Here is a 23,157-nt window from a genome sequence, read left to right as displayed (position 1 = left end):
AGAGAAAAAGAAAGACCAAGATCTTTCTACTACCACCTTTCTCCAAAGTCACCGCATAGGTTAGCATATTTAGACCCGCACCTTCATGGACCTTCGACTCCCATCCACTTACCACACTCTTTTCATTTTTTTAGTTTTCTTTTATCTTATCCGCGCACCCTGATGGTCTTCAACTCCCATCCAATCACCCCATCCTTTTTATTTTATTTTATTTTTTATTTTCTAAATTTTTTTTGAGAATGATTGGTAGTTCTAACCAAGGGCTAATCATGGACAGCGCCATGAGCTTAAATTATATTTATTTTTAGTTAGATTTTTTTAAAATAATTATTTTCTATGCTCAAATTTGATCCATGATCAGCTTTAGTTCTAATCCGATATTCTGCTCTATTTTCATACCTTCTCCATATGAGCCAAAACTCAAGTTTATGGATGAGTCATTGCTCACGGAATTCAAAGCCAATCAGAGTTGATAAGGGATCATCAGATAGGTTGTGCCCATAGAGTAGAAAAATTAATTGGATCCATAAAAAAATCTGATTACTAGATCCTCTTTTTTTTTTTTTTTTTTTTTTTTTGAGTATCTTTTCTCATTTCTCTTTTACATGCACTAGGTAACAAGGGATGGTAGGAGGCAGGTGTATTAAAATAAGAAAAGAGAAGAGAGATAAACTCAAATATATATATATATATAGCAAATTGTTAATATTCAATTCAAACCAAAGAGGGGCTAAATGATAGAGGTTTTTTTATTAATTTTTTCGGTAACATTTTTTTATTAAATTTTTTGAACAGTGCAGTTGGAGGGGCACGGAGAATCCCAACGCTTGGACAGTGGAACACAGTGTGGAGACCAAATAAATATACAGCTCAGCACCCCACCCTCTCATCTCCTTCCTGATGAGCCCATGACCCCTCCCTCCTTCCCCTCTTCTCTCACTATTATATATTATTTAATTTAATTAATTTGTTTTCACATGACCCTCTCCTGTACCCTTTTAAAAATTCTAATTAATTAATACTACCATCCCTCTCTCTCTCCCCCTCCTCCCATAAATCCTCTCTTCTCCTCGCTGATGAGGGAGGAGCGGTCCGACATGTCCGAGGACGAGGACGGAGGAGGTGGCTCCGCCAAGAGCCGGGGCGGCGGAGGCGCCCCGCCGCCCTTCTCCGACCAGGTACTGGAGATCGTTCTCGAGAACGTTCTCCAGTTCCTGAGCTCGCGCCGGGACCGGAACGCCGCGTCCCTGGTGTGCCGGTCCTGGTACCGGGCCGAGGCCCAGACCCGGCGCGAGCTCTTCATCGGCAACTGCTACGCCGTCTCCCCCCGGCGGGCCACCGAGCGCTTCCGCCGCATCCGGGCGGTGGTCCTCAAGGGGAAGCCCCGCTTCGCGGACTTCGGCCTGGTCCCCATCAACTGGGGCGCCCACTTCCACCCCTGGGTCTCCGCCATGGCCGCCGCCTACCCGTGGCTCGAGAAGCTCTGCCTTAAGAGGATGTCCGTCGCCGACGGCGACCTCTCCCTCCTTGCTCACTCCTTCCCTAATTTCAGGGAGCTCTCCCTTATTTGCTGCGAAGGTTTCAGCACCGCCGGCCTCGCCGTCATCGCCGAGAAGTGCAGGTAAGAGCTTTTCTCCAATCTCCTACCTGTTCCCAATTATCCATTACCGAATACCATCAATTAGAAAGCCAACAAAGATGCCAACTTTTGTAGATTTAGATTTGGTTTTCTCGTTTTGGGATGGGTATTTGATAGATGGGTTTGTTTTTAGGCATCTTCGAGTGCTAGATCTGATAGAAGACTATTTGGAGGATGATGAGGATGAGATGGTGGACTGGATTTCGAGGTTTCCGGAAACGACCACCTGCTTGGAGTCGCTTGGGTTTGATTGTGTTGGCGGTGCAGTCAATTTCGAGGCCTTGGAGGCGCTCGTCACCCGCTCGCCCGCCCTGCGGCGGCTGCGGGTGAACCACCACGTCTCCGTGGAGCAGCTCCACCGCCTCATGGCACGGGCGCCCCAGCTGACTCACCTCGGCACCGGGTCGTTCGGATCGGCCGCCGCCGCCGCCGCCGCCGCAATCCCACAAGGAGGGAACAATGTGGTCGATCTGGTGTCTACCTTTGCTGCCTCTAAGTCACTCGTTTGCCTCTCAGGCTTTCGCGATATGGCGCCTCAGTACCTCCCGGCTATCTACCCTGTCTGCGCCAGCCTCACCTCCCTCAACTTCAGCTTTGCGGAGATCAGCGCCGAGGAGCTCATCCCAGTGATCCGCCACTGCCACAGTCTTCAGATTTTCTGGGTATCGATCACTTCCAGCTTATATCGTCTTAAATTGCTGTGTGTTGGGATTTCCATTTGAAATTTTTGGTCTCTATGGGTTGTGCTTCAGGTGCTTGATACAGTGCGAGACGAAGGGCTTCAGGCAGTGGCAGCGACATGCAAGGACCTCCGGGAGCTGAGGGTGTTTCCTTTGGATGCGACGGAGGATTCTGAGGGGTCTGTCTCAGATGTCGGCCTCATTGCAATCTCTGAAGGCTGTCGGAAGCTCCGTTCCATTCTTTATTTCTGCCAGCAGATGACCAACGTGGCCGTCGTGACCATGTCCAAGAATTGCCAGGACCTGGTGGTGTTCCGCCTCTGTATCATGGGTCGGCGCCGCCCCGATCACGTAACTGGAGAGCCCATGGATGAGGGGTTTGGGGCTATAGTAATGAACTGCAAGAAGCTCAGGAGGCTTGCTGTGTCTGGATTGCTCACTGACAAGGCATTTGCTTACATTGGGAAGTATGGCAAGCTGGTGAGGACGCTTTCTGTTGCTTTTGCTGGGAACACTGACTTGGCGCTGATGTATGTTTTGGAAGGGTGCACCAAATTGCAGAAGCTTGAGATCAGGGATAGCCCATTTGGGGATTCCGCTCTTCCTGCGGGGCTTCACCATTATTACAACATGAGGTTCCTCTGGATGTCTTCTTGCAAGCTGTCTGTAAGGGGATGCATGGAGGTGGCTCAAAGGTTACCTCACTTGGTGGTAGAAGTCATTAGGGAAAGAGATGAAGATGATGACCATGAGGCTGTTGAGAAGTTATACATGTATCGATCTCTAGCAGGGCCAAGGAACGATGCACCACCTTTTGTGGAGATCTTATAGAAGTACTCTCTCCATATTGATTGGAGGGGAAGACAATATTTGCCATTTATTTGTGGATCAGCCAAGGAGCTTATTTTTGGTTGGGTAGTGGATTTGAATTGATGCAGTGAGGGTGAGTCTGTTGGGTGTTTTTCACATCCCCTCAGAGAGTTCATCTGCTCCATGCCAAGAAGAAAACTCCAGCATTTTATGGTTCCATTATCACTTCTGCATCATTGTTGGGCTGTGGAATGGCAGTTGCAGTATGAGATCATGAGTAACTGTATCATTATTTCAGTGCATCTCTTTGTTCCGGTTGAAAATCCAGCAAGTTTGATGAAGTGGAAGCCGAAAACAAACTCAAAGTTATGTTATATCAGTAGGTCATTATTTATATATATCTACCTGAATTAGAGTTCATGGAGCAAGGCTGAACAGTAATTTTGAGCAAGTCCAGTTGGGTTTTTGATGGTAGGTGATACTTGGAAGTCTCAAACAATAACTTCATGGTGGCATCTCCTTCTATCAAGCAATATGGATAAGTAGTACACGTGCATTGTTGGATCACTTTGCTTCGGGGCAGGTGTTCAAATCCTGAGGTGAAATTTGATCTTGAAAATTTTATTTGTTGATTGTAGGATTTTAAGTCATATGTGGAAGAGTTAGCTCTGAACGTTTCTTAGTCCATTTTATCTGGTTCTGTTATTGTCCGGTCATATAAACACAAAATTTCTGTAGAAATTTGAGTCATTCTCACCTTTTTCTTCATATATCACTGTTGCATTGCTACATTAAATGCACTGGTCATAAAGTCTTAAAATCATTTCTCTACAGTAGTCCCGTACAAACAGATATATGCTTAGGCCCTACTAATGATTTGGTCATGGAGACCTTGGCATGCCACAGCTTGAAGATTTTAACAAGCCACGACTCTTCCATTCATATGGTCTACATAAGTTAGGTTATGGTCCACAATAGAAAGGAACAGTTCATTGATTGACATCACTATCATCAGATTAGTGCACCTTTTGGACCGCAAGCCATTGGTTCTTCTGCTCAGATTGGTGGGCAGGTCAGCTGCCTCTATCATCGGTGGTCCATCAAGCTTAAATGGACTTGGCTCCACTTATGTTAATCGCATTCACCAAATCCCTGATGATATGCCATAGATTCTACAGCCTACATGATAAAGTTTGGCTCCTTGTGATATTTCCTCTCTTCCTACTTATCTTCCGTCCATAGTTTAGAGGGATGGATGGCTCTCTTAAAAATCTTTTGCATTCTTGATTTAGATTTAAACCTTTTCAACTTACTATCGACAAAGCTGTAGATCAAAATACTATTCTGAATATTATGGATTCTCCAAGTTCTGACAGGCCTCGAAGGACCCCGCTATAATTTTTGAATGGTTCAGTTTACTGTTATATGTTGATTTATAATACTGGTTGGTCTTGAATTCCACAAATTATAATAGGCTTAAATGATTACGTAAAACGTATTCTTTCTTTTGATTTGAATGGCAAGATTAAACTGAAAGTTTATAGGTAAACTGAAGATCTTTACATCATATAAACGAGGGATGATGTATTGATTTACATCATCCTTTGGTTTCCTTTGCTCTATGTTTCTAGGATGTTTGATAGTTCCTTCCATGACTGCGAGGAAGGGGACTACCACGGATTTTTGTTTGAAGGCTTGTTTTTGGTGCTTACCTTTGGGTATCCATCTTCCCAAAGAAATGAAAATGACCCATCCACTGCAATTCATCCAAAAGATGAGCATTTTTTGGATTTCGGCCAGCGGGGCCAAAGGATTGTGGGGAATCAGGATTAGGAACTATCAGTCTTACCTTTTCATGTAAAACACTTGATGTGTGCATGTCAAAGTTTTTATTTAATTGACGACGCAAGCTGAGGTGCACTACACGGTAGAGAAAGGAAACAGAGCGAATAATTTTTAGTGGAAGTCTATCGTCTTTACGATATATTAGACTTAACATAGATTATTCTTTTTTTGACTGAAGACATAGAAGTGGTTTATTAACATCTCAAATTTGTTAATTGGGACAATGGTTACACTTCTTTGCTTAGTAACCAGAGTTTCTGATTGGAGCCCTAGGTGATACATCCCAAGTATTTGGTCTTGGTAATTATAGTGTGGATGGGTCTCCCACCCTTTCTCTCTTTTTTTTAAAAAAGAAGAAAGATGGTTTATTAATGCCTCAAATTTGAAAGTGATAGCTGGTAAACTCTCAAGGAAATTGCACCATTTGCTCAGGATAGAACCTTGTTAATGATGGGTAGGAATATGTCAGATTTCATGGACTGGCATGTCGGAAAAAATTATCTCAAATTTTCGAGATCTGAGATGAATTGTTTTATAAGCCGAGCACGCTTTGACAAACCTAAGATCTTCAGCTTATGAAACATCATCTGTTCCCAAATCTGCACTTCCCCCAGTACGGTGATGGAAAGAATTTAAACTAACCTAAATGAAACACACTCGCATATAGAAGACTAAACCTAAAATTGAAAAGCAATGTCAGATCTGGCATCATTTTTCTCCACTTGATGTTTTAGTAATCTGAACTGAATCTGATATATGAGCTAAGGAACTTGATGTCAAGTTTGTGAAAAGGAGCCAGAGTTGCAATGCTACCAAATTCAGAAAAACATCTGAGTTACTGATTTTTTTTCCCAAAAAAATTTACTATGTTTATTATTATTATTATTATTATTATAAATTTAGGGAGATTTACTTTGAGTTTAATTTGCTGGCAAGCGACTATGAAATTTTGAGAAGATTGATTACGTGAGCGTACTATGACCAACATGAACAAGTTTTGTCCTTGAGTTTCAACTCTTCAATGTCACAACCACGTATCTCTTTCATCTTTTTCTGTGAGATGGTCATACAAGCTGGTCAATATTTACAATTGTTGTTATAGCAGCAATCCACTAATTTCAAATCCCTTCAGATACTTTCATTGATGTCACCAGCCAATGAATGGTCAAAAGACACTGGTAAAGCTATAATTATGATGTCCAACTCTACCGCACAAAATGCAATGATAATGAGGATCTACCTGATAAGTTTGGAATAAGAGCCAAAAAAAATCTAGATGCCCTTCTAAAGATCTTGTGGATAAGTTGTAGATTAATGTGTTAAAAAAAAAAAAACGGCCTCAATTTGAATCAGCGGGTCAAGAATATTTTGAAATCAAATGCAAGGTGGGTGTTGCATAGTTTTTGAGAGAAAAAAGGTGGAATTACGGTCTCTTTCTTTTTCAGAAACAGTAATCCTTTCTGTAAGGGCAAAAGCTAAAAATGCAGAGCCAGAATCACATCCAGCCAAAGAAAGACAGCAAAAAGAAAATGCTAAGAAGTGTGATTACAGAGCTATATTCCTTGTTAGAGCTAATTCTTAGTAGATTTGCTCTGCTATGTGATAGATAAGAATTCCTTTTCTCATGATGGGCTGCTCATCCTGTAGAACTTTATCCAAAATTTTCCAATGATATTGAGCATGGACTACTTGATGTGGAAGGACCAAGCTGGAGCATTTTTATTCATGGCTATAAAGAGGCACATTCAGACAATGAGAGAAATTGTATGACTTGATGTTTGATTTAAAATGATAGCAGAACGGTCAACATCTAGGTTCAGGCTGTTTGCCACCTGAGCCACTCCTTTAGACATCATGGATGGAGGCGACTTTTACTTGCTTTTCTCTCACTCAACATCTATATTTATCTTCAAGCCCAAACTAGCTGCACTTAATTCCACCTCCCAATGGTCTCCTTCCACATAACCTATCTCCAAAGTCTTCCTAGCCATTTCCTTCCTATACCTCTCCACCGGCCTAATTATATTCCTTTTTCTTTCACTCTTCGTACTTGTATTTCCTTGAGAGTGCAGCAATTGTCAAACTACACATCACCTTCATTCAATCACCATCAATCATCATTGCAATCTCCAATCAAACAATGTTTAGACAAAAGCTCACCAGTATATGGATGCTTATCTATACCTAGTGTAGGACCTTAGAACAAGAAAACAATTGCATCGGATCAATCTTAGTCTATCCAACCTTTGTTCATTACTTGAGCCACCGAATTTGCGAAAGAAAAGACAGATAGATAGATAGATAGATAGATATAGAGAGAGAGTAAAATCTAAAATATTTATTTGTGCTTGGCAATTTATTAGTAATTTTTTTACTTTCTCTCTGCAATTTTTTTGACCAACTACTCATTGATATATTTTTCAAATATTTAATATTAAAGCATCTTTTTCTATTCCATGGACTCATTCAAAGATCAATTTTGTAAGGCATGGAATCTTCAGTACTTGTAGAGGTTCTGTTGAAGCATACTTTTTTTATGTATGGAAAGATAAGTTCAGATATTGTGAATAATATAGTATTTTTCTTTCTCCTATTCTATTCTTCACTCGATTTTCCTTTGCTTATTCAAGGATACATTAAATGAGAATAGTTGTGAAGATACTAACCGCAAGACTATGGGCAACACCTATTTAACATGTGTTACTAAAACCTCATTTGTGAATTGAAACAAAAGTTGGGTCAAGGAATATGACTCAACCTCATGAATACTAGTGCTGCAGATAGAATATTCTGTTATTAAGTGAATGCGCAAACCATATTTTGTAGGTTTTTGTTAGATTCCTAGTTGAGCTACCTCTTAATTAAATTTGTTGGAGACTAATGATCTATCCAAAAATATATAAATAGTATAGAAATAGAAGCATACAATAAATACAAAGATAAGAAATGACCAAAGTATTTTATATTTTCGAGTAAATTGAAAGCAAATATGATGATATATCTTTTGGCGATAATTTATTATTTATAATTAGGGATCGACTTTGCTCATCTCAAGGATAAAAGATATCCACTCTTCCTAAGCTCTAAGGCCAGTAATGGATCATCCAAATCGAAGATCTGTACTATTGATTATACCACCAAAGAGATATAAAAATAAAAAATTATATATTTTTGTGGTCTCTAATCTGTATATCATGTGGACACAAAAAAAAATGGTTAAAATGATAGTAAACCATATTTTGCTATGATTATTAGATCTCCATACGTTTAAACATGTGAAGATCATGACCAATAAGGTGTATTCTTAATTTGAATTCTTTATCATGTATTTTACTATACTAATGCGATAAATACCATCCATTTTTGCAAATATGCTGTATTATAATATGTAATTTTTTATTTTAAAGCATTTTTAGTGACATAGATTATAATCAATAGTATAGATTTTTTATTTCAATTCTTCATTATTGATTTTGGAGTTAAGAAGAGTAGATGCCCTCTCCTTTTAAGAGAACTTTAAAGTCCATCCCTTATAATTATTTTTGATTATTTTTTGACTCCTTTTATTAGATGTATGTACATAATTTACCTATGCCTTAAACAAAGTGCAGATTGGTAACTTTACCAATTGACCCTAGGGTTATGTGTACGTGGTCTGGAAAATTTTTCAAATGTTAATTGACTTTTATACCATCTATTTTTGATTAATTATGGAGGTGAGGACAACATTTTCAAACCTAACACATATTCAGGTCGCGTACCAATTTATTTAGGTGATGTAGGGATTTAGTTATAGTTGTGTTTGCGTTTTATGAAACCATTTTTTGAGAATTAAGATGGGATAAATTCCATTCAAAATTAGGGTGAGGGTGGGACTCGAACCCATATCCTTGTTACCGAGCCAGACTATCCCAATTGTGCTCGTTGACAGCCTCATATTTGGTTAAACCCATATCCTTGTTACCGAGCCAGACTATCCCAATTGTGCTCGTTGACAGCCTCATATTTGGTTAAACTGACTACTCGCCAATGCTTAAATGTTACCAAATTATATCTAAGATTTACATTTGATCCTAGAGTCTATTGATTTAAATTAATATACTTAAAGTCCTGTTTTATTTGGATTAGAACACAATTTAGGTCAACTAGGCCTGACCCAACTTGAGCCGAACCAATTCAATTCTGAAGCCACCCTGCATTAACCATCTGCAAACCAGCTAAGATTAGTTAATAATTACATGCCAAAATAATTCCAAGATGTCAAGGTATTTATAGTGTTAAAACATGAATTGCACATGCACATCTAAATTCATGGACCAAGGAACCCTTAGATGGTTGCCCTTGAGCTCGAGTCAATTCAAGCCCTTTTAGTGCAGTTCGAGTCCGAATTAGGCTTATTCTGATGCCGTTTTGACTTTAAGAATCAATCCGTTGTTGGAAAGATACTCCATTATCCAATGTGAATTCCAATCCAATCTCCATAATCACCTTCTCTTGCCTATCAATTTCTCATCAAGTTGCATGGAAATCTCGTCTCAACTTGTTCAAATAACCAAGCGGTGGGAAAGTAAATAAGCTACTTGAGGAGTGTAATCTTATCTCTGTGTAGGCTTTTTCTTTTAATAGAAATATGGATGGGGTGGAAGATAATGAATAAAAAAAATACAGCAGCTGTACATAGAACCCAACACTATGCATCCCTACAACATCCATCCATTCATATGCACACAAATATACATATAAATATTTAAAATAAATTACACAAACATCCCCTCAAATTTATACCAGTTGCATTTGCATCTTCTGTATTTTAAAAAGTATTAAATAGATCTTGAAAAATTTTAAAATATTTCAACGAGATCCCAACGATCACTTAACTACCGATGGCATCCACTTACCGTTATAACGAACAAATAAAATAAGTTTCAAAGATATATTTAAATGATGATAAAAAATAATTCATAAAAAATAGAAAAAAAATCAGAAAAAAATATAGAAAAATCAATGAGAACAAAAGGAAGATGAAAATCTTTCTTTTTCGGCATAGATTGTTCAAAAAAAAAAATTTTAATTTTTTTTCTCTTTTTCAGAGAATAAGAAGAATATAGAGGACAAAAATAAACATCTGGCTCTTCTGTTCTGAAACCAGACTTCTACTTGCCGAGGTTGAAGATTTAGTTCTTTGGCCAGAGCAAGCTTTTGCTTATTACGAAGAATAAGACATGAAACGACAGAACATTAATAGGGGTTTTATAAAGACAAAGCTTTCTTCCAGAAGGACGGACAATTCGTTAGAGAGGTGGAACTTCTTCCTTGCAAGCCCATTCTCCTCCTCGTCACTGGCGCTCGAGGATGTCCTCTCCACCTCCCCTTCACTCCGGCACGGCCGCCGTATCTCCCCTCTTGCCGCCGTGGCTCTTGGCGGTGGAGAAATCCTTCTGGAACGAAAAGATGGTGCTGTTCGGTGATGACGACACGGCCACCCCTTCCTCCACCTCCACCTCCACCGATGGTGCCTGGTTGACGGCAAACCCCGCATTGAGACCTCAAGTTTCCTACACAAATATAACGGAGAGTTAAAATCCATCAATGACCACTGTAAGATTCTTAGAAATGGTAAAGAAATTGTATTTTTATCTTGAAGCTCCTCAAGAATAAATGGTAAAGAAGATAATTTTTGATATAAAAAAAATAAAGAAAGATCGAGAAAAGTGAAAAATCCATCAAGATCCATCTAAAACTCACTAATAAATCAGGTAAAAAAAAAATAGATTACGTTTGGTGCATTGCCAACAGTGATAATCTGAATTATCTGATAATCTAGATTACCTACAATCCGCATAAATTATCAGTAATATTGATTACTGTATTTGGTACACATAGGTAATGTTGCAGTAAAATTATTGAAAATTTTAATTAACATATTTGATATGATGATTAGATTAGTGATAATGTAATATCAAATTCTCAAAATATCTTTATTATTAGTTTAGTATTTTAAAATATTTATTTAAATTTTTTTAATGATAAAAATTATTATATGAAAAAAATTATTTTTTAATGAAATAATCAAATTGTTTAATTTTTTTTAATTATTTTTTAATACTTATTATTATTATTTTTTTTTTCTCCCGCACGCCACACTCCGACCCCCCCACCCTTGACCGTCGTGCCTCCAGCACCACCCTCCGATCGTCCATGCATCCTCCCACCCTCCTGCACTGCCCCCGACCTCCTGTGGCGGCATCCATCACTGCCCTCATCCACTCACACCACCGCCCTCACCCACCCTACCGGAAGCCGTGTCGGTGGAAGAAGGCGGCGAGGGTCAGGAAAGAGATGGCCGGCCGCCTGTCTCCTCTTTTCACATGCGGTCATTCCCTTAAGATTGTCGGATCTCAATAGACCGGCGGTTTCTCCTTGATTGCTGGAGGCTGCCGTTAAAGAGACGATGGTAGCCCATCGATCGACTGTTTTCCGACAGCCGTCGATCGGATGTTGTAAAGGAGGGCATCGATTTTGGCCCCCCTCTTTTCGCTGCCCATCATGAGAAAGAAGACTGTGGGATGGGTGGTGGCGATAGGAAGGACGATGGCGAGGGCCATGATGGTGGCGTAGGAGGCGGCCCTGCTGTCGGAGGCACGGGCGAACGACGAGTGGCACTGTACGGAGAGGGGAGAGGGGAAGATGACAGTTTTATCCATAAATTTTATTGCAAGATTATTAAAATAATGATAATCTGGATATCTATCCCTTCCTTTGATAATCCAGATTACCTCATGAGAGATAATCTGGATTATCTAGTAATTTGGATTATCAATCCAAAAAGTATACTAAATGTAGTAGTCTGGTGGGATCCTTTTAAATTACCAGTAATCTAGATAGATTACTAGCTATCAAACGTAATCTTTGTTTTTTGTTTCAGTTTACTGCATAAAATCTTTGACAAATAAAATTTTTTAACTAACATGCCCATAAGTCTTTTAATCTATATAGATTGGTTTGCTCAGCCACTTGTAAATAAAATTTCTACCTAGCACTCTCAGAATAAGGAAAAAGATCAGACTTTTGAAGCTTGGTAGGAGTTCTTACTGGTCCTCGGTGCCCAAGGGAACCCCAGCTGGGGTGCGGAGCACCATGGAGCAGGAGCCCAAGGAAAGAGGTTAAGCTGCACAGGGGGCTCAGTAGAACCCCTCTCCTCTCCCCTCTCTCTCTCCTCCTCTTCCTTTGCTTCTTCCTTCACTCTTCCCCTATCCTCCTCTTTTTTGGGGTGGAGAGTCCAGAGCGAACGAAAAAAATAGAGAAAAGATGAGAGAAAATATATTAAAAAAATCAACAAAAACAAAGAAAAAAAAATAAAAGAGAAGATTTGGGCACCATTTAATTAAAAGACAAATTAAAAGCAGTGCCATCATATACTCTCAAGATTGCATGTTTAAGCTTGAGCCTGATCCAACCTGAGCAAATCAATCTGATTCAAATTTAACTCAATTCAAATAAATAAGATCAGATTTTTTTGCTCTCAAAAAGAGAGGATGGAAAAAAAGAAGAGGCATTGCAAAGAGAAGCGGTGATAAAGGAGGAGTGATGGAGGAGGAAGAGGATGCAATGAGGAGCATGCAATGGAGATGGAGGGCACGGATCATCCAAAGGTGTACTAGTGGAAAGAACGGTGGCAATAATTTATATTTTTAATAAAATTTATCTAAATAAAAAATATATAATTCATTTTAATGTAAATTTATAATATATCATATTGGGTTGGTCAGGATAAAAAATAATATATAAAAAATTAGAAATATGATTTTCAAAAAGTTTAATTGTAGAAATTCAAAACACATGTCACCTTGTTGGAAATAAGTTTTGCAAAATTTATTTCAGAGAAATTAAGTTCTTGAAACAAAATATATATAGGATTAATTTTCAAACTATTTAACATTTAGAAGATTAAAACCAGAACACAGAATTCCAGAAAATTAAATCTTTAGAAAATAAGAAAAGCTTTTATAAGTTTTCAAAAATTACATTATACAAAAATTTTAAAAGTGAATGCTATGGGCAGAAAATTATATATTTTTCTAAAATAGAGAATGAATGTATTCAGGATATTAGCAAATATTTATTATATTAAAAGTAAAGGCTTCAAGAATTACCTTCTTCAGTTCCTAGGCCACCTTTTGTTGTTGAACACATTCCACACTCTCTTGCACATAAACTTCTACTCGATCTGCGGGTACTCTCACAGAAAAAAGAAAAATAATCCACTTCAGGATGGGGGCTGTCTGTCTGCAGGAACTCTACGTTCCAAGAAAAATCCATGGTGGCCTTTATCGACACTACATATAGAAATAATAGTTCTGAAATCAAAAATTATTCTTTCTTGATTTTGTTCACTTTTTACATCTAAAATATCCCTCTCATTTAGCTTAAATAAAGTATGCATTAGTTATCCTATTAAAAGCCTATTTGGAAATTCCTAGGGGATTAGGCTGAAAATTCTGTTCTCTATTGGCCCATTTAACTTACACTTTCTGGTAGCCTATCCAAATCAGGCCGAAATCCTAACCTTTCAACTATAGAAAGAAGAAAGAGATTTATGGGTGGAGCTTGGTTGATATAGGGCTATGCTTTAATGGACAGTCCAAATCACGAATTATAAAGAATTTGAGGCAGATCATGTTGGAATAGTCAAATAGGCCCTCACTTTTTTGCTCATGTTTACTACAACATATGATTTTTCTCTTTGTTTTTTTTAATCAAATCAATCCATTTTCACAAAACTCAAAATAGATTAAATTCTCTCTCTCTCTCTCTCTCGAATGTGAACTCCATATCTTTCTGTAATTCAACTTCTGTATAGGTTGAATATTTGGATTCAGTTCTTAAATAGATTGGATTCTATTCCGTTTTCTTCTCTTTTCTCTCCAATATGCATTGCATGGGTTGCTGGTGGATGATAGATAAGTCCAACAGAAAATTCAATTGTGCACTAGTAGCTGTCATGATGCACCCGACTCCTCATGACCACCTCAACCATCGCCATTAACTAAAGAATAGGTTAATTAATTATTAAGTTAAATATTCAAAATCCGAGGTATTACAATATGGATTTTGGGTGCTCGTTCAAATGAATTGTAAGAAGTATATGAATGTTTGTCCATCAGAATCACTGATCAGGAGATTGCGAAGCTCATTCTTATTTAGTCTTGTTTGCAACTTTTGACTAATGCAAGGACTGTATTCTGTGCAATCCAATAGAATTTGTTTGGATAATTCTGCGCAATCCAATAGAATTCACAAAAATATAGATCAGAATAGGTTAATCTATGTAGAACTCAATCTCTATTTTTTCTATAAATTTAATTTTTAATTTTAATTCTGATTTCGATTCTGATTTCAGCCATGAACCAAATATTTTGGAGCATTTGATCATTTTGATTCTGATTTCAAATTATTTTTATTTTTATTTTTATTTTTATTTTGATTACAAATCAAATATTTTTTTTATGTTCATTTTCTTGCTATTTTGTGAAAGATTCTAAATAATTTGTTTGGGGCTTTTTGTCCTTTCAAAATTTAAAATCCAGCTTCAAGCCGAAAAAGGAGATTTGGGTACAGATTTTTGTTCTGTCGCATTCTGCTGAATTCATTTGGCAATGGGACCAGTGCTAATTTTCTGCTACCGTACACGCCTTGCATCAAGCTACCCGGTTTGCGGCCAATGGAAAGCCACCTTTTTTTAATGATAAACGTGATTTTTCTGAGAAATTTAATGATAACCGTTGAAGTGATAACGACGATTTAACTGTTTCCTTTAATAAGCATTTATAGGGGGTGGGCTCAAGTGAAAAGAACTCCCAAACAATCTGATCACAATTGAGAGGTTCACTAAAGAGCAGCAAATTACAAATAATGAACGATCGATCTAACTATGGCCAAGAATCACTTGCCTGTGATGTGATATTTTCAATAAAAAAACAAAGTAATTTAGGAAGATCACAGTTCAACTACATTTCTAAGGAAAAAAAATAAAAATTTTATATAATTCTAATTCAACTGTTGGTTGGATTTGAATGAACTAGGCTTCGATCCAAGCCTGAATTGATTCGAAATGAGCACAATCTATTTCTTACCCTTCTCAAACGTATTGGACTACCTTGTTCTTAATAACAATTTTATGTGGGTAATTATTTTTGTCATCCTTGAAAACTTTGTAATGTAATCTTACATGACATGGGTTGCTTATGATGTATGTATTCTTGTTATTTTTTAGTTGATATATCAAAAATACAAGAAAGTATCTAATCTCTCCATATTTTTGTGGTTCATATCTGCACAGATGATCCAAGTCCACCCAAAAACTACTTTAGAGGGGTGTTTGGTTCGCAACCAGAATTAGAATAAAAATAAAAATCGAAATCGGAATGGCTTAATCCCCGAAGCATTTGGTTCATGATCGGAATCAGAATCGGAATTGGAATGAAAATTTGAATTTATATAGGAGAGTAGGAATTGAGAGGATGTTTGGTTGGGGAGAGTGGGGGTTTAAAATCAGAATCGGAATGGATGACTCCCATTCCAACCATTTAGTTGGGAGGAGTCCCATTCCGATTCCAGGATGGAATGGGAATGACTCAATCTATATAGAACTCAATCCTTACTCTCTTCTATGGATTCAAATTTTCATTCCAATTTCGATTTCGGTCACGAACCAAACACTTCGGAGGATTTGACCATTCTAATTCTGATTCTAAGCTATTCTGATTCCCATTTCCATTCTGATTTCTATTACGAATGAAACACTCCTGAGTTCTATATAGATTGAGCCATTCTCATTCCACCCTGAAATTGAAATCGGAATGGGATCCTTCCAACCAAATGGTGAGAATGAGAGTCACCCATTCCGATTCCAGATCCTCATTTCTTTCCAACCAAACAGTCCCTAGGAGTATAAGAACCTTTTCTTTTAGTAATCAGCTGATATAGTAATATTTCTAGTAATCACTACATTTCACAAGCAGTACATATTTAAGCCATCAACAATTGCAGATTAAATTCACACTCCAATAGAGAGGATCAAGGTACCACCTGTAGGACCAAGCCCCGGCTAGCGGGATTTAAATGAGCTGTTCCAAAAAATCAGGTCAAGGTCATCCCAATCTAACCTGTTGAATATCCTTTTTAGGCCTGGGTTCAGCACAGCCAGAATTTTATTTATGTATTTCCAACTTAGGCTTAGCATCAAAGATGTATATCTAGAGTATGTTTGGTTGGAGAAAATTAGACTGCAGAATAAAAATGGGAATAAGTGACTTTCATTTTAACTATTTAGATGGAAAGAGTCCTAAAAGAATGAAAATGCCCATTTCCAAAACCCTATTTCTACTCTTTTTTAATATTTAAATACTATTCTAATTTCGATTCCAATTCCGAGCGTGAACTAAACGCTTTGAGAGAGATTCAGCTATTCTGATTTTATTTCATTCCAATTTCAATTCTAATTTCAATTTCAATTATGAATCAAATGCATACCTAATTGAGCAGTCAAAGAAAATTTTGATCCACACATAATTATCTTCCTTGACCTAGCTTAATCCAATTTGGTGAACAGGTCTTAGTACTGACAAGCAAAACTTTTCTTTTTCCCGTTTCCCTTTATATGGTGGCAATGTACCACAACCATTTTGTTTTCTGAATACCATCAAGATCAGAACACTGCAGACAAATTATAGGTGTGTAGTGTTAAATCAATTGAGCTAACATCTATCAGTTATGCAAAAAATAAAATAAAAATAAAAAGTGACTTCTTTTGAGTGAGTTTTGGAATGACATGTTCCACCCTTACCAGCACTACCAGTAGGGTATTAGATTCACTGTTCTGTACCAAAAAATCATCCTATCATGTTAGGTGTGGTGCACATGGGACTTGCTCCAATGGGACATCCAAACATAGCTTGCATTTAGACCAAGTTTTCTTGGCACCGTCAAGTGATGCGTGCAAAACTAAGGCTACCTCATTTCAAAGAAATTAACAGTATATGTTGCCTAGGCCATTCATCCTAAGCATGAAGCCAACTTAATTATCAAACAAAACAAAAAAAAAAAAAAAGAAAAGAAAAAAAACCCTCCAACTTGCTCATCAGGTGTTAATAATAAAGCCATGAGTCAACAAATGGGCAGAATTCTCAAGCAACCCTCACAAAAAGAATCGGGCAAATACTTGAACGCGCACTTGAATGCAACCCTACAATGCTATTATCATATTTAGATTTGTGATTTGAATAGAAGTAACATATGACTGTTTAATCAGATGGATGTCTGTTAGAATTAAACAATGGTACTTTCACTGAGAGAGAAATATCCATGAGCCTTGAAGTAATACCAGTAGGATGATAGGCTCTTTGATCACTAATTTAACATCACAACTCACCATGCAACCATAGGAAGCCATTAAAATCAAAAAAAATCACAATCCAAATTAATATTTCTTTTTGATTGATAATCCAAACAATATTTCAGTATAATCCAATCTTTGGAGAAATTCTAAACATAGAGTAATTCAACATTCTCCTATCATGTGCAATGCACATGCTCCAGCCATGCTGCACTTGCTGGCAGAAGTAATAAAAATTTCTCGAACAAACTTACAACACTTAATATGAAGAAATGTTAGATAGTTTATGATCCTAATCCATCAAACCATCTTCCTTGTGCTCATTGTCCGATGTTGTGCCTGTAGACAAATCATTTTCAATCTTCTGCAGAAAGTCTAGCATCGTCGCCAAACTTTTATCATCTGCAACAGAATAAATAGAGAAGAATTTCATTTGACAAAATATTAAAAACTATTGATTTAGAAATTGGAAGAAAAGTGCAAGTAGGGCAAACAAATTTCCATATACTATATGAAAGCAGGTCACAGTTAACCTAAGGCAAATTATTGCACGTGTTGTCAGCTGGAGCAGATCTACTCTATTTGATAAACCGAGTTCAATGCACAGAACCTATCCACCAACCAGGTCTTCAGGTGGTGCCTAATAGATGCAGCAGTAAAGTTCAAGGAGAGTTGTCCAACCCAGCACCAGTTGGATCCAAGAAAAGCTCTTTGGAACAGATGGTTCAGAGCCACAAGAAAAAATAGGTAAATATTCAAGAAGCATGCTCAACAAAATGGTCTGACTATTGGGTCTAAGTCAGATTTAGATCAAATTACTAGAAATAATACAAGTCTAATAAGCCACCATCATAGACTAGGAATAATATATACAAAAATGGTTTTGATGCAGACAAAGAAGCCATCCCCTTGATAAAGGATTACAAAAATTAATGAATGAAGAGGGGCCCATAAGGGGCTCAACCAACTGAACTATGATAACATGAAATTAATGAAAGTAGGAGGGAGAAATCATATAATGAACTCACCAAGCCTGGGGACGGTGTGGCCCTTGGGGTGGCGGATGACAAATGGATCCACAAATGATGCCAGCAGTCTTTCACCATGTGTTTTTAAAAAATCCTTCTCCCCTGCAAACAACATGAAGCTCCAGCTCAGTGATCTTCAAGATAAGATAAAAGAACACCATTATACAATAGTTTTTTCCTCTGGTCCCTTTGTGTTCAATGATTGATGGAAAATAAGTTGCTCTTAAAGATTCTTTAAATATTCTAACAATATGGCCTCATAAGTTCTGTTTTAATAGTGCTCAAGTAAGATAAGATACAAATACTGGGGCCAAGTAATGATGAGAAAAAAAATCCAACAAAGTCAATTGGTTTGGTTGGATCCCGACTGGAAAACCAGACTCATTTAAGGAACCATGCAGCCAAAGTTTAACCCAGAATACATGACTCTGCTCCCCTTGGTCCACTGAATTTAATTTATAAGTTACAACCAATGTCAACAAATAGAATTTATCAAACATTTTGAAAGTGATAATATATTGTGCTGGTGATTTGGGAGTTAACATGGAACACGGTTTTGAGTCCCAGTAGGATGGTGGGTGTCTTGGCCATCCTATCTCGTTTTTGTAAGTAAAATAGGAATTAAGACGGGGGCGGGGCTTTGGAATCCATCCATGTAAGAAAGAATAAAGACGAAAGAAGGAAAGGAAGAAAAGAAGAGAAAGAAAAAAAATAAGGAGAGAAAGAGAGAAGAAAAAGAAAGGAACGAAAAAGAAAATAAAGAAAGAAGAAGATAAACAAAAGAATGAAAGGAAGGATCGGAAAAGAAAAAGAAAGGAAGAAAAGAAGGAAGAAGGGAAAGAAAAAGCAAAGAAAAAGGAAAGAAAGAAAAGAAGTAAAAGAAAGAAAGATAGGAAGAAAGAAGAAAGAATGGAAGGAGAAGTAAATAAACAAAGAAAGAAAGAAATAAAGGAAAAAAAAAGAGAGTGAGAGAGACATATGATACCTAAGGGGGGTTGCTCGATAACTAGGAAGCATAGATGCTGGTACACGGTACGGATACTTTATGATACGGATACGCCGATACGGTAAAAATTGAAAAAATCACGATACGGTACGGTTAGATGTTTTATATTTTTATTAACATTTGAATATATATAATTTTTAATATTAATAAAAATATATGAAAAAAGAATCATATATATAATATTCGAATATTAATAAAATTAAATTCTCAAATTCAACTAAATTTATAAGTCTCATCATAAAAAACAAACAAACACTTGCAATTAACAAAAAAAAAAACTAGCAGTCTAAATAAGTAAAAAAAATCAAAATAGTAATCTTGATAATCAAGTGATAATAGTTTTAGCTACTTCATTTTCTATATCATCAGCAAAAAGCTTCTTCTCCACATCTGGCTTATCAAGGGACAAACTTGCAATATCAAAATGCAAAGATAGGAGTACCGATGCCGCACCAGAAACGTATCCGTACCGAAAACATACCTGATACTGGTACATGCCTGAAATAGGAGTACCAATGCTTCATAGCTCAATAAAAATGATTGCTGGGATAATATAGGATAATGGGGCATCCCATTACATAGAGTAAACCTAATTCTCTCTACAATAAAGGATCAGTGAATATTGTTGTCTAAATATAATTCTCTTCACATGTAGTTCTCTCTAAACCTTCTCATGCGTCAATAATATTTTTCTCTTATCACTTTTTCTTGATAATTCTATTTAATAAATCCACAATGTCTCAAGTTTATGTTCTATGAGTTGAAATATGCAATAATGGTGAAAAAAGAACAATTATAAACCAAGTTCAATCCAGCATTTTCACAATATTGTGACTTACGAATATGAACCCAAATTCAAGCCAATACAAAAATAAGGTAGCCATGTAGACAATGACAAAATAGTCTCTTAAGCAAAACAAATTAGAAAATCCAAAAAATAAAAATCACAATAATATAAGCATGCGATTAATGAATATGCAAATGACAACTATGCCTAAAGAACATTCATTAGATATGACAAAAGTCAGCTGGTCTTCAAACTCGACAAGCAAATGAAGAAGCTAATATCCCCTAGATTGGACCATCAAAGGAAGGCATCAATGAACTAGGAGATAATTTTGGATGGCCAGCAAAAGACGTCACCTGCAGAGCTAGACAAGCTCGATTCTAGATATAGAAGTACGATGTGTAAATATATTTCTGCATTTATAATTAGGTTTTACGCATGAACTTCTAATGGGTTGAGTTGGTAAAATTATGGGATGTTGTATACAGATAATGTAAGTTCCACATGCCCTCACCTTGATTTTGACTGGGCTTCCTCCCATCCTATTCTGAAAGAAAAAAATTGGCATGCCAATACTATGACATGATGTCTCATTAAAAACATGAAAAGAAATAAAAATCCAGGGTGGTGTGTAACATTGCATAACATGCTACATCATGATGTGTCATGAAAGTCATGGGATGACAGAAAATAACTAATTGACCATCAAGAGCGTGCTGCTCCCCAACATAAACAGAAGCTTTCCTTAGCAGGGTAGGCAGCTAATTATATATATGTATGTATGTATATACACTTTCAACTGTTATTTAGGGGTGACAATCGGGTCGAGTTGGATCATAAATGGGTCGAGTCATAAACGGATCGGATCAGAAAATCGTCAACCCAAACCCGACTTATTTATTAAACGGGTCAAAAATTCAAATCTGAATCGACTTATTTATTAAACAGATAACCCGACCCGATCCGTTTAATCCATTTATTAAATAGATCAAATTAGGTTAAACAGGTTAAACGGGTTAAACAGATTAAACAGATCGGGTTAAATAGATCAGAAACAGATTAAACAGTTTTAAACAAGTTAAACGAATTTTAAATGGGTTAAACAGGTTAAACAGGTCGGGTTAAATAGGTCAGAAATAAGTTAAATAGGTTAAATGGGTTATCTGACTCAACCTGACCTATATATTAAATAGATTAAAAAGGTTAAATGGATCATATATCTAAAACCTAAATCCAACCCAATTATTAAACAGATTAAATGGATCGACCTGTTTATGACCCAAACCCGTTTAGCCTAAACCCAAACCTGTTTATGATGGGTCGAACATGGATCAGGTTGGCGGGTTGGGTCATATTTTGCCAGCTCTACTATTATTACATGATATTATTACAATAAGAAGAGAAAATAATACAATACTAAAATTTAAAAATATTTTTTTGCAAAGAATTCAATTTCACTTTTCCATGCTAATCTCATTAGGAGAAATTATTAGTTAGAACTGTTCTACCATACTTTGGACCATCCAATAAAACATCATTGCACATCCTATGAGATAAAAATTCCCAATAAAAGTTAGAATGATGATTCAGTACTCTATTTCCACTCACACTTTTCAATCCAGTTTTCAGATTGAAATTTTGAATCATCAAATAATATGGCATCATCATCTTATTGGATGGTCTAAAATCCACGTGGTAGAACAGTTCCAAACCAATAACTTCTCCCTGATTAGACCCCAAATTCAGTATTACCATTTTTTCAAACCACCCAAATATCAAGTATCAATAGATAGATATCACCCATAAAAGGCAAATTCAAATCCAAGTATCGAACAGCCAGGTCTACCAAATGGGTGTCCCAATTTGACCCACCAACCACCTCCTTTCGAGATCCATCAAGGCGAGGAAACGGACGGTGAGCGCACATGGCGGAGGACCACCCAAAATCTAAGTTCGAATCCATGTCCGGTCCCAATCGAACGACATAAATCGAACGGACGAAATCAAGCAGCCATTCCAATATAATGCCCATTCCCACATCTACCCTTGCCAAAGAGAGTAAATTATGGAAATACCTATAAAGTGGAGCGATGGGCACTCGATCTTGGACGCGTACGCCTTCTCCGCCACCACCGGTGACTGCAACTTCGCCCCCGCGATTATCACCACGTACTTCACCTTCGGTACCCTCGTCAACGCCAGCCCCTATTATTTGAAAAAATAAAAAATAAAATAAAATAAATTTAATCCGCCAAGACATTAGCCCCTCGCTGCGGGACTCGCCACCTACCCTCGCCTGTAGACCCGGCAACGCGGCAGAAAGAATCGCCCCCTATCATACCAAATCCCCCAGTCAATAAAAAAGACAAATAAAAGCAATTTAAAAATAAATATAAATATAAAAATAGTTAGTTACCTGAGAGAAGCCCATCAGGCCATCGAACGGCCCGTGTTTGATCATCAGCTCCTCGATGTACGCCAGGCACTCGTCGAAGTTCCTATAATTCAGAAATGCCTTTTTTTTTTTTTTTTTTTTTTTTTGTGAAAACGAAAACAAAATTAGATGAGGAAAGGGGAAGAAAGGGAGGGTGGAGGGGGAAGAGTGGGCGGTAAGCGTACCGAGTCGAACTGGAACCACTCGTAATAGGGGGGAGGGAATATTCCCTCAACGTCGGACTTGCCCTCCGCCGGGAAGGGGGCGTCGGCGAAGAAGAGATCGAGGCGGGCGGTCACGTGATCCAGCCACTTGCCCAACACCTGCGTCCGCATAATCTCGCCGCTGGTGCGGAAGCCGTGGAGGCAGAGGAACCGCGGCCGCTGCCGGGCACCGATCGTCGCGTTATTCTCCTCCGGGAGGCTCCCCATCGCGATTACCGTTACGGCAAGATAACGGAACCACCCGACTCTCCCTCCCCTTCCGTCCGCAAAAATTGGAATAAAAAGGAGACGATGGACTGGGAGGCGGAGA

The 23,157-nt window shown here is 37.6% G+C and overlaps 2 protein-coding genes and 1 pseudogene across 2 annotated transcripts; 1 reads left to right on the top strand and 2 right to left on the bottom strand.

The window, feature by feature from the left end:
• The first annotated feature begins 990 nt into the window (after window positions 1-990).
• On the top strand, window positions 991-3,899 carry LOC105060573 (transport inhibitor response 1-like protein). The gene is made up of 3 exons (XM_010944345.4): window positions 991-1,621; window positions 1,773-2,301; window positions 2,392-3,899. Exons 1-3 carry the CDS (start codon window positions 1,077-1,079, stop codon window positions 3,148-3,150), a joined length of 1,833 nt encoding a protein of 610 aa, XP_010942647.1. The 5' UTR covers window positions 991-1,076; the 3' UTR covers window positions 3,151-3,899.
• Window positions 3,900-6,860: 2,961 nt separating this feature from the next.
• Window positions 6,861-13,293, bottom strand: LOC140853314 (uncharacterized; annotated as a pseudogene).
• A 4,147-nt stretch (window positions 13,294-17,440) lies between these two features.
• LOC105060575 (uncharacterized) lies at window positions 17,441-23,157 on the bottom strand. Its single transcript, XM_073247599.1, has 6 exons — window positions 22,809-23,157; window positions 22,606-22,704; window positions 22,480-22,521; window positions 22,265-22,394; window positions 18,397-18,498; window positions 17,441-17,770 (listed from the first exon to the last, which is right to left on the bottom strand). Exons 1-6 carry the CDS (start codon window positions 23,052-23,054, stop codon window positions 17,661-17,663), a joined length of 729 nt encoding a protein of 242 aa, XP_073103700.1. The 5' UTR covers window positions 23,055-23,157; the 3' UTR covers window positions 17,441-17,660.

Source organism: Elaeis guineensis, chromosome 13 (genome assembly GCF_000442705.2).
Source record: "Elaeis guineensis isolate ETL-2024a chromosome 13, EG11, whole genome shotgun sequence".
In the NCBI taxonomy this organism is placed as follows: domain Eukaryota; kingdom Viridiplantae; phylum Streptophyta; class Magnoliopsida; order Arecales; family Arecaceae; genus Elaeis; species Elaeis guineensis.
Note: the sequence above shows the minus strand (reverse complement) of the source record. Positions and strands in the feature narration are given on the sequence as shown.

Bases quoted from the DNA above. Each gene is read 5' to 3' on its own strand.
- LOC105060575 (XM_073247599.1), bottom strand. From the start codon at position 23,054: ATGGGGAGCCTCCCGGAGGAGAATAACGCGACGATCGGTGCCCGGCAG. The intron at 22,522-22,605 runs GTAACTAACTAT...TTGGTATGATAG, and splicing joins GCCTGATGGGCTTCTCTCAG to GGGGCGATTCTTTCTGCCGC. The intron at 17,771-18,396 runs GTGAGTTCATTA...ATTCTGTTGCAG, and splicing joins CCACACCGTCCCCAGGCTTG to ATGATAAAAGTTTGGCGACG.
- LOC105060573 (XM_010944345.4), top strand. From the start codon at position 1,077: ATGAGGGAGGAGCGGTCCGACATGTCCGAGGACGAGGACGGAGGAGGT. The intron at 1,622-1,772 runs GTAAGAGCTTTT...GTTTGTTTTTAG, and splicing joins GTCATCGCCGAGAAGTGCAG to GCATCTTCGAGTGCTAGATC. The intron at 2,302-2,391 runs GTATCGATCACT...GTTGTGCTTCAG, and splicing joins ACAGTCTTCAGATTTTCTGG to GTGCTTGATACAGTGCGAGA.